The sequence below is a fragment of the Ammodytes marinus genome (genome assembly GCF_949987685.1).
Source record: "Ammodytes marinus genome assembly, chromosome: 15".
In the NCBI taxonomy this organism is placed as follows: Eukaryota; Metazoa; Chordata; class Actinopteri; order Uranoscopiformes; family Ammodytidae; genus Ammodytes; species Ammodytes marinus.
In genome coordinates this window covers 9,241,098-9,256,653 of record NC_137219.1, presented here as the reverse complement: position 1 = coordinate 9,256,653, position 15,556 = coordinate 9,241,098, and the positions used below count along the sequence as shown (strand labels likewise).

At 41.8% G+C, this 15,556-nt stretch overlaps 1 protein-coding gene across 3 annotated transcripts in view; it reads right to left on the bottom strand.

The window, feature by feature from the left end:
- The window catches only part of LOC307262245 (single-stranded DNA-binding protein 3), a 34,320-nt gene extending 24,301 nt beyond the window's left edge, over window positions 1-10,019 (bottom strand). For all 3 annotated transcript variants that reach the window (XM_080043064.1, XM_080043062.1, XM_080043063.1), the window contains exons 1-3: window positions 9,893-10,019; window positions 3,106-3,178; window positions 2,392-2,453 (exon numbers count right to left, since the gene is read on the bottom strand). In XM_080043064.1, the coding sequence (XP_079899190.1) occupies window positions 2,392-2,453; window positions 3,106-3,178; window positions 9,893-9,948 (191 nt within the window). In that variant the 5' untranslated portion in view covers window positions 9,949-10,019. The remainder of the gene's footprint in view (window positions 1-2,391; window positions 2,454-3,105; window positions 3,179-9,892) is intronic.
- Between the last annotated feature and the right edge of the window lie 5,537 nt (window positions 10,020-15,556).

The following is a 15,556-nucleotide window of genomic DNA, read 5'->3' as shown; positions in this document are numbered from 1 at the left end:
CATATTTCAGGAGGCTTAGCACAGTCACACGATGAAATCCCAAATTCCGCTTTCAGCTTTTTTCTGAGCACGTAAAGTGGAATTTGTGGAATATTTTTCAGTCTCAAATGTGGACTTATCCTCCGACTTCCTCCTGTCAGGGCAGAAGGGCAGAAAGGGGCACATGGTGTTGAGCTACAGAGGAGCACACACACACACATGATAAGGATTGTCTGTGTGTTGCTCAAGGACACATGGACAAGGAGAAATGCTTATACTGGACATAAACATTTGTGTCAAAAAAATTAACTGTTTTTTTTTTACTACAAGCCTCAACAAGGAGACAATGTTAAGAAAAGGATGAGAGACCATTTTCACATGACTGGTTTGCCAACAGTTAAAAAGATGAAGTTTGTGTCGATAAGAGGAAAGGTGCCAATACAAGAGTAAAATTATTTTATATCTCTTGAACGTACAAAATAAAAAAAGGGCCTACGTCTATTTTTAAGTTCTTAAATGAACAAGAGCTTAAACTTTAGTTTGGCTTAGGCTTGGTATGCTTCCAAATTATTATTCTGCTCCTTCTTTTTATTAAAACATGTCCTTGGTCTTTTACTGCTGATGGTGCTCTATAGGCCTGACGTTCATTCTTCTGACTCAGCAGAGCCAACCCCCTGAGGTGAAAAGTTACACTAGATATTGGACTTTTTAAAGAGCATTTAAGGGTCTATATTTACACATCTGTCACTTTTTTTTGTTTTACTTCCTACATCGTTTTAAAATATTTGCTCCTTTGTAATATGTACAGTACCAATATCATTGCAGGGTCCTTAAGCAGTAGAGCGAGTCCACTTTGTGAAACCAGTGGCACTGCTTCTGTAGCTGTGCTCTAATCTTCCAGAGGAAGGAGCAAGTGGAAAGACTTAACCTTGAACGGGATCAATAAATCACATTATAATAAACAATCACCCTTGGTATTTTCCACGATAAGGCTTTGGACTAGAGTGAGCCCCACTTGGAAATAAATTATGCAAGCTGAAAGTTTTAACTGGAAAAACTTTGGAAGGGAATGCAAGGTGTTTGTGGTAGCCTGACTTTAAACGGATAAGACTAATAATGTGTATTCCTTAGGTTGAATAGACCTTTACTGTTAATCAAAAACTATATAAACACATATGTGCGCCTCACTGTTGCTCTGATGGACAAGATTTAGCATAATGATGAACCTGGTTAGAAAGGTACTAAATCAAAGTGAACTTGGCTTCACCATTGTCATATAACCAATATTAATCTTGCATAGTCACATATAAATGCATTAACTCATGGCAATACATCCTGCTGTCTCTCTTTCACTCGCTTCCTAAACAAATGCACACACCGCTGGCACGTGCGAGCGATCTTTACAAAAGCAGGCGTTGGTGTCATAAAAACGCTTTAGTCCAAAGGGACCGCTAGAATCAACAAAAACTGTTTTATTTCCATCTTCAATAAGAGTCAAATGAGCTTGGAGTGCCACAGATATTGTAAAATGTTTTAGGTTAGAAATACGACTGCTGACCAGCTGCCTGTAAAAGTAGGTTTTACCGTTTAAAAAAATCCTGCTACAACCTGATTTTTCAAGTAAACAAAAAAAATAAAAGTGAAACTGCTGATAGTTGCTTGAGTTGATGACCCCAACCGATCGATTCTTAGCCAGGGGCAGAAATGACAGGAAGTGGGGGGGTAGCACAAAGAAAGATGGAATGCAATATGTTAATCTGCTAAGAATCCCTCTCCCAAGTGAACAAAGGGGAAAAGTGGGAGGTGGGGGGCACACAAAAGGTGACGAGCGGGGTGAGGAGGGTGAGGGGGAGGGTGGGTCCATTCCCTAACCATCTGGATCTATTGTTTCAGGAAGAGGGGGGTGAAGGATGGAGAGCTGGAGGAGGGGAGCTGACATGGAGGGAGGGGTCACGCCCTACGTCAGTCTGGTCAACACCGAGGCTGAGACACTGCAACACCTCACACCTATGGGCGCCATGTGCAATCATGAATGGAGGACTAGTAAGATTAATTTAAAAACAATATATACATGTTTTTTTTCAAGTACAGGAACATCTGAATGTTTCCATTAAATATGAGTTTAATAAGTTTAGATCATGGCTTGGTTAATGAGCCCTCAGACCGTGAAAGCTCAAATGAAGCCACTGTTTGTGCGTATGACAGTTATTAATTATGTAGGGTGAGGATGGACACTAGAGCCCTATCAATGAGTCTGTATGTGCGGGGAGAAGGAGGTGGATACACAGCGTGGCTTGAGAGAGGTGTACTGTAAAAACTGTTTGCACACCGTAGGAAATAATAATGGATGGGCTTACTGTATTACAACAAAAAAACTGCTACTTTATTATAGTGGAAAGAAGTTACACTCACCACCACCACGAATGCAGGAATCCAGGGGGCTCCCCTAATGTAATATTCTTCTCCCATCGAATCTGGACGAGAGGAGAGGAGAGAGAAGAGAGAGAAGTCACTTGCTGCCACTGGAGAGAGGATTATGTCTGCGGGTCCAGGGGTTAAGAACATATAATCAGTCTGTCTCAAACTGTCAATGGCCTCAGACGTGAAGATAGGCATCTTTCTGGCATTGTCCATCTCCATCTTTCTCACTCTTTTTCCTCCGTTATGTCCGGTTTGCCCTTCTTATTTGTACTTGTGAAGTGTGTTTCGGATCGAGGGAATACCTCAATCATACGCCACCATTGGCTTGTCAGTTGAAAGGGCAACAATGAGGTTTGGAAATGTATATACCAACGACAAAATGCTAACATACTTCTCCAATGTCCACAGACAACTGCGTGAGTTGTTTTAACACAAGGATTACTACGGCTTGATCCGCTGTAACTTTATAGGATTTCCCTTTGAAAAATTGATGCAACACTTCATGCTCTGTTATCGGGTTCAGCATGTTTGCATGGACAGTACAACTTCAACTAGAGCTGGATTGTAGTAGTTTTTACTAATGAAGACGCTTGTTCTACATAAAGCTCTCTACTGCTCACCTCTAGATTTTTATCACGAAAAGGCATAATAATAAAGATTGTCTCAGACCTTTATGAACAGGTTTAGTTATTGATGCTAGCTTACCTCAGACAGGAAGGTCTGTGCGGACTTCTGTGCTCCCACATGTAGCAGGTACTCATACACATATAATGCCAACCTATAAAGAAAAAGAAAAAATATTAGTTACCAAATTCAACTTTGATATTTCTCAAGACCAATACAACACCGGTGGAAGACCACAGAGAGACCGACAAGAGGAATTTTCATTCCGATACGTATTTCAGGGACAGGGACTTAAAGTACCTATCTAAAACAACCCTGAAGATAAGGTATGGAAATACCCACATTGGAGATTAAAAAAGGTTCAAGGTTTTGCTCTAAATAACAAGAGTCATGCTGTTCCTTTTAAATTTGCTGTTGTGTGACTATGATGCCTTGAAACATCGGGAGAGTCATGATGACGTCTCCAAAGCAGGGGGCACGAGGGAGGGATTTTTTGGTTTCTGCAGCACATAATCTATTTGCAAATAGAGCTGTTGTAATAGTAAAGTTTATATAATTTTTCTGGCTTATTAACTTCATCTCCTTATTTTCATAATATTAATATTAGCAACAACCAGTGTTTGCTTGCAATGTGAACCAATGCTGTACACAAGTCAATGCAGTCTCCAGGCTTGCTACTGACCAGTCAGCAGTCCACCACAGTTTCATATACTTTGATAGCTCCTGGTCGGCCATAAAGTACAACAGCAGGAGCAGCGACTTTTTGGGCGGTCCCAAAACAACTAGCTAGAACTAAATTGGTGCAAGGTTCCTGCTGTTGAAATGCAGGTGAAGGTCCAGAATAACTCTAAAAAAGGTTCCTGATGGGACATATTTCCTGCGATAGAAAGAGGGGCCATAACTTTGAAGTGGTTTTCTGTGGCATGTGTAGCTGCATGCGACAGGGATCCCCATCTCCTGCTGATTCCAACAATATTTAAAAAGCTCTCAACACTTTTCTTCATTTTTTTTCTAAATCGCTGCTATTTTAACTGGCCAGCAACCCTTGATAAAGCCAATCCACCAGGGTCCATTATAACACACAAGGACCATGCTGTGGAGTGGGAAACCCCCATTGGCCCAACATTGTGCTCCCAACGCCTTCACTTAGTCCTGTTTAATAGGCTGTTAATGGACCATCAATCGACCAGCAGCGTGGATATGACAGTGGCCCGTGTGCCCAGAGCAGACAGTCCTGTGACAGGCCAATAAGGTCCTAATGAGAAGGACAGTAGCTCAGTGTCATATAAGTCCCCATCATTAGTCAATGCACTGATCAATGAAACATCTTTTGGAGATAATCGGGCTGTTGTGCAGTTTGCTTTTTAACCACAGTCGCCTTTCCACTACAGTCTGTGGCTGAAGGTGGGATTCATTTGATGTCTATTTAAGCACATTTAAGCCTCTTTAATTGATATAGTTGGACAATAAGATGTATCACCATGATGCCAGGATATACTCAACAACAAGGTGAAACATTGAGGTATATCTATAAATAATCATACAACACGATTTGGTTTCTAATTTGTCACAATTTCTTTATGTTTTGACCAAACAATTAGTCAAGGAGATAATTGGCATTCTTTCCAGAGACATTTTTATTTCTATTTATCGCTAGTTTTTTTTATGATTGCACACATAATTTAACGCAGTGCTGTATAAATGCGCATTTTATGAATAACCTCCTAGTAACAAGTGTTGCAAATTACCTAAGGCTATAAATGCTATAATAATACATGGCCTATTAAGCTTGTCCCTATGAAAATATCTAAACACTACACTACTAACACATACATTTCCACATGGAGTAAAGCACTGCGCTTTTGTGTGATGGTCAAGGCATGACCAAACCATTTGAGTTACCATTTCTGCTGAATGCCTTAACTCAAGCCACAGATGAGGTGAGCACACAGGAGCAACAGAAATGGCAACAACTGCTGTCCTTGGCTCTAATAGTGATACTACAAGTGCCTGCACAACTGTTCTTACTACCAATATTTTAAATATGCAAATGTTTCATTACCCATTGTTGGTATGCAAATGTCATCTGTGAAAGATATGAATAGGCAAATAGAGAAAAAAAATTGTAGTTTGAACCTGACGAGTCAAACCGTGTCCTTCACACAGACACGTCAGGAGACATTTTCAATACGTCATCACAGCAGGAGAGGAGACAGCTGGCAGATAAAAATGCAGGCTCCTTAACATTGTTATCATCAAATGTGTATTTTAACAAGAGAAAAAGATCTTACTCTGAAAGCAACACAGTTCTTATTCTGATGTGACGCATGATCAGTTCCAGCACTCTCCACATAATAAATGCTATGGGACAATGCTAATTAGTCAGACACAACTATAGATACACTCTCAAGGCTGTTTCACATTATCCAGCACATCATGAAATAGCCATCCCAGAATACACACTGCTAGTCATCGTGAGCGCTCTTCAGCTGCCCGTATACAGTTTAACCCTTTTCAGACGGACACAGCGGTGGTGGAACAGATCAATGCACAGCATCCGACCTGGCATCCTTCTGACCTGGGCTGAGTGTAAAATTGGACACCACTTTGCTGAACCAGCTTTTGTGTCAAGTTATGGAAAGTAATTTCATTTTGAGTTATTGACATTTGAAGAATATTTAAGTGATTTGTCCACTTCTTGGAAAAGAATGCAAGAGAGACAGAGCATCCAAAGAGATCAGAAACTGAAACTTTGCTTGGTACTTATGTGACGTAACTCTATTGTTTATCTGTATTTATTAGGGCTGTCCTCGACTCGTAATTGTCTCAGTCTCGTCTTTTTTTTTTTTTTTTTAGATATCTTTTGGCATTTTTATGCTTTTATTGATAGTGTAGAGAGAGTTGAAATGGGGCAGAGAGGGGAGTGACATGCAGAGAATGACCGAGGGCTGGAATCGAACCTGGGTCCGCTGCTGGCCGAGGCCCAAGGGGGGGACGCCCTACCAACTGAGCTAAGGGTGCCCCATGAGATTCGTCTATTTCTGATCCGAATAGTGCATTTGAGATAGATAGTTTGCCATTCATCTTCACGAAAACAGTGAAAAACAGAGTTTTAGATCACCGTCAACGGATCTTTCAATAAACGCCCAAGACTACCCATCTTTACCATAGTATTACTACGCCTAGCAGAGGAGAATCAATATATTGCGCACAAACATATGAGTCCGTGTTTGTTTTTTGCTTTTGCTTTTGCCTTTGCCATTTCCAGTTTTGTTTTGCTGCTTACTCAAGAAGACACTCAATGCGCATGCTCACAACTTTCGTCTTTGGTGTTTGAGATGACACATTATCGCCACCTACTGGACTGGCATGATTAAGTCAGTGTTTTGCTTTTATACTATTCTATTGTAATGCACACTGACAGTCAAAACAAAACTTGATGGTGACTGATGATTGGAATCATCTACTTTCAGGGGGCAGCCCTAGTACCATTCATCCTAGCATTTATGGATCCAATGATAGTTGCAGGCATGAGTCTCGCTGAGCGATGTTGACCACGGTTTTGAAGTGTGACAGAAATCTCATATGAATGGATCCGTAACAGGTTGAATGTGCATTACGTAGACCTGCACATCCTGTATGAAAGGAATAACAGCTCCAATGTGCAGCGTAGTCAGTGCATGTGTGTGTATATGTATCGGACCATCCTGCTTGGAAGGTAATACATATAAATAGATTTATTTTTTGCAGACAGTCACCAAGATAAGAAAACATACATGAGTGGAAATATGTTCAGACATCCAGATGAACTTACAAACAAAGCAGAAGTAACCTTGTACTCTAAAACTTCCCAAATAGTTTAAGCTGGTTAATTCAAGTCTAAATACATGCATCATGCTGAACAGCCTTACTGAGCTAAAAACAAGAATACTACTGGCTGCATCAGCTTGTTTAACACAACACACACATTAGTGAGGGGAATCTGACCACTGTCTGAGGCTCCCACCAATTTGTAGGTCACAAAGCTCTCTGTGACCGCTGGTGTAGAGTGTATGTTACTTTTACACACAGGTCAGTTCACTATTAGGCCACACACACACACGTCGTTAATTTACTCCTTCACCTTGCCATTTGATCACACGTAAAAACACCTATAGATTCTCTGCCTGTATACCAATTTTAAAATGTTAAAATAACTGGCAAAATGCTCCCCCCCAGCAAGCTTTAGAATAGAGCAAGTGCCTCAAATATTAATACTGTTTGCATGGCCCTGTAAACTGCAGGTTTACTGGCTTTGCTTAACACATGTGCAGCCTTCTATAGGAGTTTGACTAGAAGGGAATAGTTAAGGACTTTGTATTATGTCTGGGGATAGGGGGATCACACTGCAGATCCCCTCCTCCCCCCCAAGAGGCCTTCAATGAAATTTTTATGTGTGGTGTGTGTGTATGTGTCTTTGTGTGTGTGTGTTGCAGAAGGGGCTGCGTGTGCGTGCACCTGGCCTACTGCATTATTAAAGCTCAGAAGCTGCAGCTCATAGTGAAGGAAGAGAAGTTTGAGTTGGAGAAGAAGGAGGAGGGAGCAGTTAGGACAGTCTGTGGGGTAAAAAGGGAGAGGAGAGAAATTTGTTTTGACGGGAACCTAAGAGGGGGGGGGGCATGTCCCACTTTGATACAGTGGTTGGTATAGAGGAGCAGTCAAGTCATGCTGGAGAGGAGAAGAGGACAACAGCAGTAGTTGCTTTTGACAGCCTGAATGTGGAAATCATATTCATAAAGGAAAGATATTTAAAACATGGGAAAAGTGGCTCCGGCATTCTTATTAGTTTGCACTGTCATAGGGTTCGGCTAAACCAAAGTTTTTCAACCAAATTAAATCACACTCAACTCACTTTTGATTTATGCACTTTCCCCCATCCTCTCTAACACAGAAGCAAAATGTTCCTCCTCCATCATCACGCCATGTGAGGTGCCCTCCTGACCTCCCTCCCTGCCGTTCCCTCTTTGCGTCCTGAGATGGGACATTAGTGCGTGCATATCTACGGCGACTCCCATGGAGGGAGAAATCTCCCCCGACATAAGACCGCCGGCACACACCTGACATCTTGCCCTAGGCTCCTGACAAAACCCCCTCTTTAAACATGGATGAGTCTGCCCACCATATCTCCTCTTCTTTTCTCTTTCTCCTCCGTCTCTCTAAACTCTGACGCAAAGCTGAGAGCAGCAGCTGCTCCAGTTCGTCTCAATAATTCAACAGCGAAGCGAGGGATGAGGGACTCTTGAGGAACGGCAAAGGATGGGAAGTGAGAGTTGGAGGAAAGACATTGGTAGACATATACAAAGGGGGGGGGGGGGGGGAATATGGGTTCGACCAACACAGCAAAAAGGGAGGTGTGGGCTTAAGGTAATGATCTTAACGCAAACACATATATACACACACGAGTCTGACAACTCTTTCCCACTTCAGAACCTCAATGTGATGACTGGTCCAGCCAAGTCAGAGAGTGAGCATTCGCTGGTGTACAACTCATCCACTGTGGAGGAGTTATAAAGCCATGAGCATTCATTCAACTGTGTGGAGGCTATTACTGCTTATTAACCTCTAGGATATTCAGCTGTAGAGTCATCCAAACTACCTTTAACAATTCACAGGTCTCCAAACCGGTAACATATTACAAAGTTGAATGAAAGCATGAGCAGATCTTAGTTGGCTTTTGTTAACAGTGGCGATCGGCAAAGGAGGTCCCCCCTTGCACTTTTACCGGCTTCTTTATCAAAATAGTTGCACCTGGAATAATATATTTATTAATCATTCTAAACCTCCTACAGTTAATTTAAATTATTGGTTAACGTGCGGCGTGATATCTCCTGAGCGAACAACAGGCATCGAGACGGTGGCACGCAGACAAAGGGATTGGAAGGAGCTGCAGCTCCCCAAGCTAACACCAGTGTTTAGCCACTGGAAAAGCCTTATATTTAGGGTCTCCTCGAGCAAGCGGGGGCGGCAATTACAGGCAGTTTATCTCCAGCACTCATTTCGCTTTACTCGGGGGAGCGACCTGAGGGGGGAAATCTGTCCGGGCCACAAAAGTTGTGAGGCGCAGCTCTGTCCCCTGCACGGGGATCATAGTAGCTGCGGCTCGCCCGCTGAACCGAATGCACACATGGATACAATGTAGCCAGCGCGCGTTCGGACACCGACAGGGTATCACTGTGTGGAGCAAGTCTAGAACGCGTTCATGTGCTATTCTGTGTCAAAGCCCCCTAAACAGCTGTATTCTATTTTTACCTGCTAGGGCAACACAAACGCTATAGCTAGCTACAATGCACACAGCGTCACTCCAAATTGCATTGTTCCTCGCACTGGGGCGAGATGGAACTAAAGTGGGATCCCCATCAATGCTTCTCACACAGAGAGACAATTCAGCCTCCCACACTATCCGAGTGCACATTTATGCACTATTAATGGAAACACGTGAAGCGAGTGCTCCCTCCTCGCAAAAATAAAGTAGTGCAACTTTGGTCTGCTAAAAACTGCCACACTCTCTCGTTTTGCATTGGGGATAAAGACAGTGAAACTGCCTGGCAGTGTGCTGGCTAGCTGCTTGTGCTAACTGAGTAGCCATGTCTTTGTAAGTAGTAGGAGGATGGAAGCAGGCACCGCGACAGTCAAAGTGGCAAACACAACGAATAAACTAGCACGGCATCACTTTTTTTTGTTGCTTCCATGTTTACAAAAAGAGCTTGGTGAGCACACGCGCCCCTGCTGAAGTGACCGGGCTGCCTCACGCCAGTTAGCAAGTGTAGCTACCTACTAGCACACTCTTCTTGACTGTGTCTCTGTTGTGACATTGCAATAATGTACTTACTTTTCTCTGGCTTGGCTGTCGGAGGGGACCACGGCTCCTTTACCCTTGCCGTACATCTTGGAAGGCTGCTCTTGATACTTTATTTTATCCCACTCGACACCTGTCAAAGAAAGCTACCAGGAAAACCTACTATCTCCATAGCTACCCAGTTAGTGTTGTCTCCCTATTTCTCCCTTGCGCTCTCTTTGCTCCGGTTTCCTTTTTTTTCTACATCCCCAACATTGCCCACAAATCAGGCAGGGTTTCAGCCGGGGGAACTTGAAACAGTCCACCGATGGAGCTTTTTTTTTTTTTTTTTTTTTCAATCGCTGTTCCTGGATTCAGCTCACGCCCCCCCTGTTGTGAAACGGTGGGGGCTTCTTAAAGCGACAGTGACCAAGTTTTGGTCGACTTCGCTCAAGTTCAAGTTCTCTTCTGGACGCCTTCATGTTCAGGCCTGACATTGCATCTGTGCATCTCATGTAGGCTACAGTGCCAAATTGCGAGTTAAAGTTGATATTACTAAATAGTAACGTTTATTTAACCATAATATGAATAGCTGTTGCATAATGATTGTGTTTCAATGTTTTGTTATGTCGCAATGTCATGAGGACACTTGAAAGGCCCAAATGTCCACCTCAGTTGTCTTTTGTGACCCCCTGAAGTGTCCCTGTGTTCAGCCCCAGTAGCCTAGCTGTCCTGCAGTGGGACCTTAGGATAGTCAACGTTAACCCTTACCCCACAGAAGAGGTAGCCTCTTATTAACGTTCACCTCTGACCCTCAGACAGTCACACTGCACACCACTGACTGAGGTTATTCAGTTACCTGATCATATAGCCTAACTGTAAATAGGAGACTATAAGTAGGCTAATTTTATTGTTTTTCAACCAACACTAGGCCATTGGTTTTTCAAACTGGGGCCCGGGAGCTACCAATGGTCGAAACAGAGGAGCAGGAGGTCCCTAATGTAACACATTAATGTTCATTAATGGTTTTGTTTACTTATTTTAGTGAATTTCTAAGGGCAGCTGTTTTAAGCAGAGCTTTCACTTGGGTCTATATCTAAATCCGGTCCGAATTCAGAAAATATATCTATTTAAGGTGGTTTCGGAGGAAGAAGAAGAAGGATCTTTAGCAGACACCTACAGACAAAGTCAGTGGCGTTTCCAGGAAATTTTGACTGGGGTGGCCAAGGTGGGCCACAGAGCTAGAGTGGGGTGGCCATCGCACACCTATGAATAGCATGTGATATGCTGTACAATCAATTCAAAGATGATTTATAATCCCAAATGCCCAAATCATGTTAGTATCCATTGTAGTGTTTGTCAGAAAACTAAACCCCTGAAGGGGGGTCTGGGGGCATCCCCCCCAGAAGATTTTTTTGTGTTTTTAACATGTAATCTAAGCATTCTGGTGCATTCTGGCGAACAGAATAAAGAAAACACATTTATTTCAGTTCAGATGAATAGTAAAATTAGCAAGACAACATAACTTGCTAGCAGCCAGATGCCTAACAACTGGACAGAGGGACGGATGACCACTAGCTTTTGACCAAATATCTTGCTAAAAAAATAAACCGTTATTTATGAAATTCTGCCCTTACTAAGAACATGTTACACCTGCTAACTACAAACTTTTATTTTTTTATTCAGATTTCAAAAATCTGCTGGGATACGTGCCCATACACCTGCATGGATGGCATGCGTGTCACAAGCACACTGTTTTCAAGACCTTTGCTGACCAGAGACCAGTTCTAGTGGCCACAGTCCAACCATTAATTTAGTACTTGAAAATTGCAAACTGATCTCATATCAGTGGATTGGAGTGTTTGTGTGATGAACGTGGCAACTACCTATAAAAAAAATTAAGAAAGAAAAAAATAAATAAACTGGGGTGGCCAGTAAGATTCCAGCCCCCCCCAGGCCCCTCCCCTGGAATCGCCACTGGACAAAGTATACATTATGTAGGCTATGACACTTTGTCTCTGTTTGTCCATACTGTTTGGTTTTTGTTCACCCTTATTGACTTGTAATCATCAGAAACTCTTGTTAAAGCTGCCGGACTCACTTTTCACAGTTTCCTTTGTGGCTCCAAATATTTCTGTTTTTACCACAAAGTATCAATGTCAATTGTATCAGTGTCAAGGTTGCCTTTTCATTCGATATGTAAACATTTAATTCAGGTATAGTACTTCACACACTATAGCCAGTCAATGACTTTACACCGCCTTTATGGTTTTGTGGAAGCACCTCTCAAAATGTATTACAGCAATGCTCATTTCATCCAATCTGTAAACATACAAACTGACAAATTGATGAACAGCATGATGAGAGCATAATACAACATGTAACAATTAAAAAACACCATGCGCAAATTGCTGCCATTAATTAAAATGTCTCGTCGCAAACCCACAAGCACAATGTCTATTGTAGGTTCTTGTTTTTCTAGCTCAGAGTTGTTTAATGCAGTCGGCCACTCCCAACAAATAACTCTTTGCTCGAGGTTAGCGTTCAAAAACTTTGTTAGTGTTCGTAGTTGCATGACATTTATTTTAATCAATGCCCAGAAATATAGGATGCTATATGCTGCATCTATTGTGCACATTAATGTAGAATCCAGGTAAGCTGTTCGCATCTGGGAAGCGATGTGAATTTCTGTGCCATGTCTCTTTAAGAGTGTGTAGAGGGCAGTTGCAGAGTTCATGTGTGCACATGTGTGTGTTTGTGTGTGTGTGTGTGTGTGTGTGTGTGTGTGTGTGTGTGTGTATGTGTGTGTGTGTGTGTGTGTGTGTGTGTGTGTGTGAGTGTGTGTAAGGCAGGGACAGGCAGTGTGTTCTTTTTTCGTGCTAGTAGCTGTGGGAAGGGCACAGCTGACTGTCTGTGTGCGTGCACATGCGTGTGTGCGCACGCCGGTGCACGTACGTGTGGAGGCAAGCACATGCATTTGTGCAAGAGAGAGAGATAGAGAATAAATTTCTGTATGAGTGTGGTAGGGCTAGTTTTTTTTCTTCTTTTTACATGAGAATACAAACATGAAGACAGACACAATATAAAAGAATGGAGGAATATTACAGTAAGAAGTAAGAAGATAGGGAAAGAACAGGAGTGAGGAGCATTATCTTTACGGCAATAATTTCCCTTGGTGAACTACTAGTGTATGTAATGTATAACAAAAACACAGACGTACTGAAATATGTTATAGACAAGAGTAATGTGATTTTTCAAGTGACCCAGACACACACACACACACACACACACACACACACACACACACACACACACACACACACACACACACACACACACACACACACACACCCACCCACACACACACACACACACACACACACACACACACACACACACACACACACACACACACACACACACACACACACACACACACACACACACACACACACACACACACACACACACATATATGTTTACAAAAAGCATGTTCTGGATTGTATTGGTAGGAGCAAAAGCACCCAGGAAATACATATGTGTTCTGTCATTTTTCCCCAGTATGTGGAATTATTTGTGGAATTATATACACATTTATACAAAGAGAATTATATTCACCAGCAACTGGTCTGGTCATGCTGGTCTTTACCCTTTAATATTTGCATTAAATGCGCATCAAATACAAATTTTAACGTTCCTCATAAAATCTAGCTGTTAGTTAACGAGTTAGTTAGTACAATATATGAAAAGTTTTCAGGCCAAATTATAAATTCAAAATTAGAGGTAACAAAAAGCGTTAATGGATTGGAACAGGCTTAAGCCTTAATTTTCAGGTTTTTTCACCCCATTCACTCCTCTTTGTGAGGCCCGTTCTATTTTCATATTTACCTTACCCACTTTCAAACACACTAAAATTGAAGGATGTGCAAATGGCGGCAAAGTGTGGACATTGAGTTAAAAATGCATTATTTTTTAGATTTAGCCGGTTTAGCATGTCCGTACATTTAGAGAGAAGGAGAACCATAAAAGTGATGGTGTAGGTATCTTTTTAAGCCCTAGACCACAAACTCTATCACTGTCTCATCATAGCACCGGTATTGATCGAAGAACCCAATGATCCCCGGGAACACTGGCTCTTCCTCCTTTGCACAGAATAAACACAAGCAGCATCACTGTGTACTTTCCCCTTCTCGCTCTCCGCTTCCTCCATTTTATCGAATGCAGATGAGCAGATTAGATGGTTTTTTAAAGTGTTTTGTCCGCACGCTTCATTCCTGCTTATCCATCTGTACTTCATTCCTTCACCTAACCACTCTGCCTACCGACAAATTTGTGTTATTCGTGATTATTGAATTTGTGCAGTAACTTAGACCGCTTTGTACCAAATAGATCATTCTAATGTCTAATCATTAGATTAATTCAAGATGTTTTAAAGGTCATTTTCATTTCATTTTTTTAAGCGTATTTTCAAACTCAAAAACATTCAAAATATCACTGAAAATGTTTTTTTTATGCTTCACTGAGGTTTAAAAGCCAAATAAAACAAAAAGCGGTGGAAACAGAGTCAGCGGATGAATCATGAGGTACGCGAGGCATGTGGCTTAAACGTCCATTGAAGCTTCCGCTCCACTGAAGAGATCTGTGAGGAGCGACAAAGACGGTAACCTGCATAACCTTATACATTGAACAAACACATGTCACATTTCCGTCCCGTTTTCGATGTTGTTTTAGGTGTGACCGGCGCTCTTTCAGCTACGTCATCTCGCTGTGTCCCAGCCTTTTATTTCGATGAACCCAATCCTAGGCTGCCTTCCGATGCTATCTGCTATTTAGTATGGTAGAAAAAAGATTTAGGATGTCCAAATTCTTTAAGTCAGATTTAGTATGCTTAAAAATACGCGGATGTCTACTACATCTGTCCAAGATTTTTAGTGTTGAAATCAGCATGCTAATTATGAAGATTCTGACCCACAATCCAGTGCGCACCGGAAGTTATGTCACATCGACAGATGCCTCCGTATGAATGCAAACAGGGATGCTACGGATAAAAGACAAGATCAAGGCGCAATGTTATGATGAAATAAATAAGTAAAAGTATGTCCCAATGGTATGCCTGCATGTTTACTTGATTATTTTTATGGTCAGATGATGTAGAATCGAAAAAAGAAAGAGCATGCGATTTGGAACGCAGGGCTAATGTTTTCATGGATAGCATTTGTATGTAGTGGATGAAAAGGCATATTAATTCACTATCATTATTTTCTGATTGCAGATTTTGTGGAAATTCTGATAAATTTGCAGTGCATTTGAACGGAAACTGGAATATAGTTAAATGTTTTCCACTATTATAAGAAAAATTGCACAGAGCTGATTTAGAACCTGCTTTATGATTTTCTGTACCATGTCAATAATGCATTAGATGTACTGTATGTGAACTGACCCTGGGTCTGCCCTATAGCCATCTAATCAGGCCTCTGCTATAATCGTGTGACTGTATTCCATACGATTCCACTGGTCATGCTGAAGTGTCTGTTTTAGTCAGATGTGGTTTACATTATACAAAATAGCTGTTTTTATCTACATTTACAATGGCTTTGCCCAGAAACACGACAACTCAGGAGTCTCATTTGTTTTGCCCTCTAAAATTCTATTATGATCCCCCTCTCCATCCATCCATCCATCCATCCACATCCATCTATCCCTCTCTCGCTTCTCCCT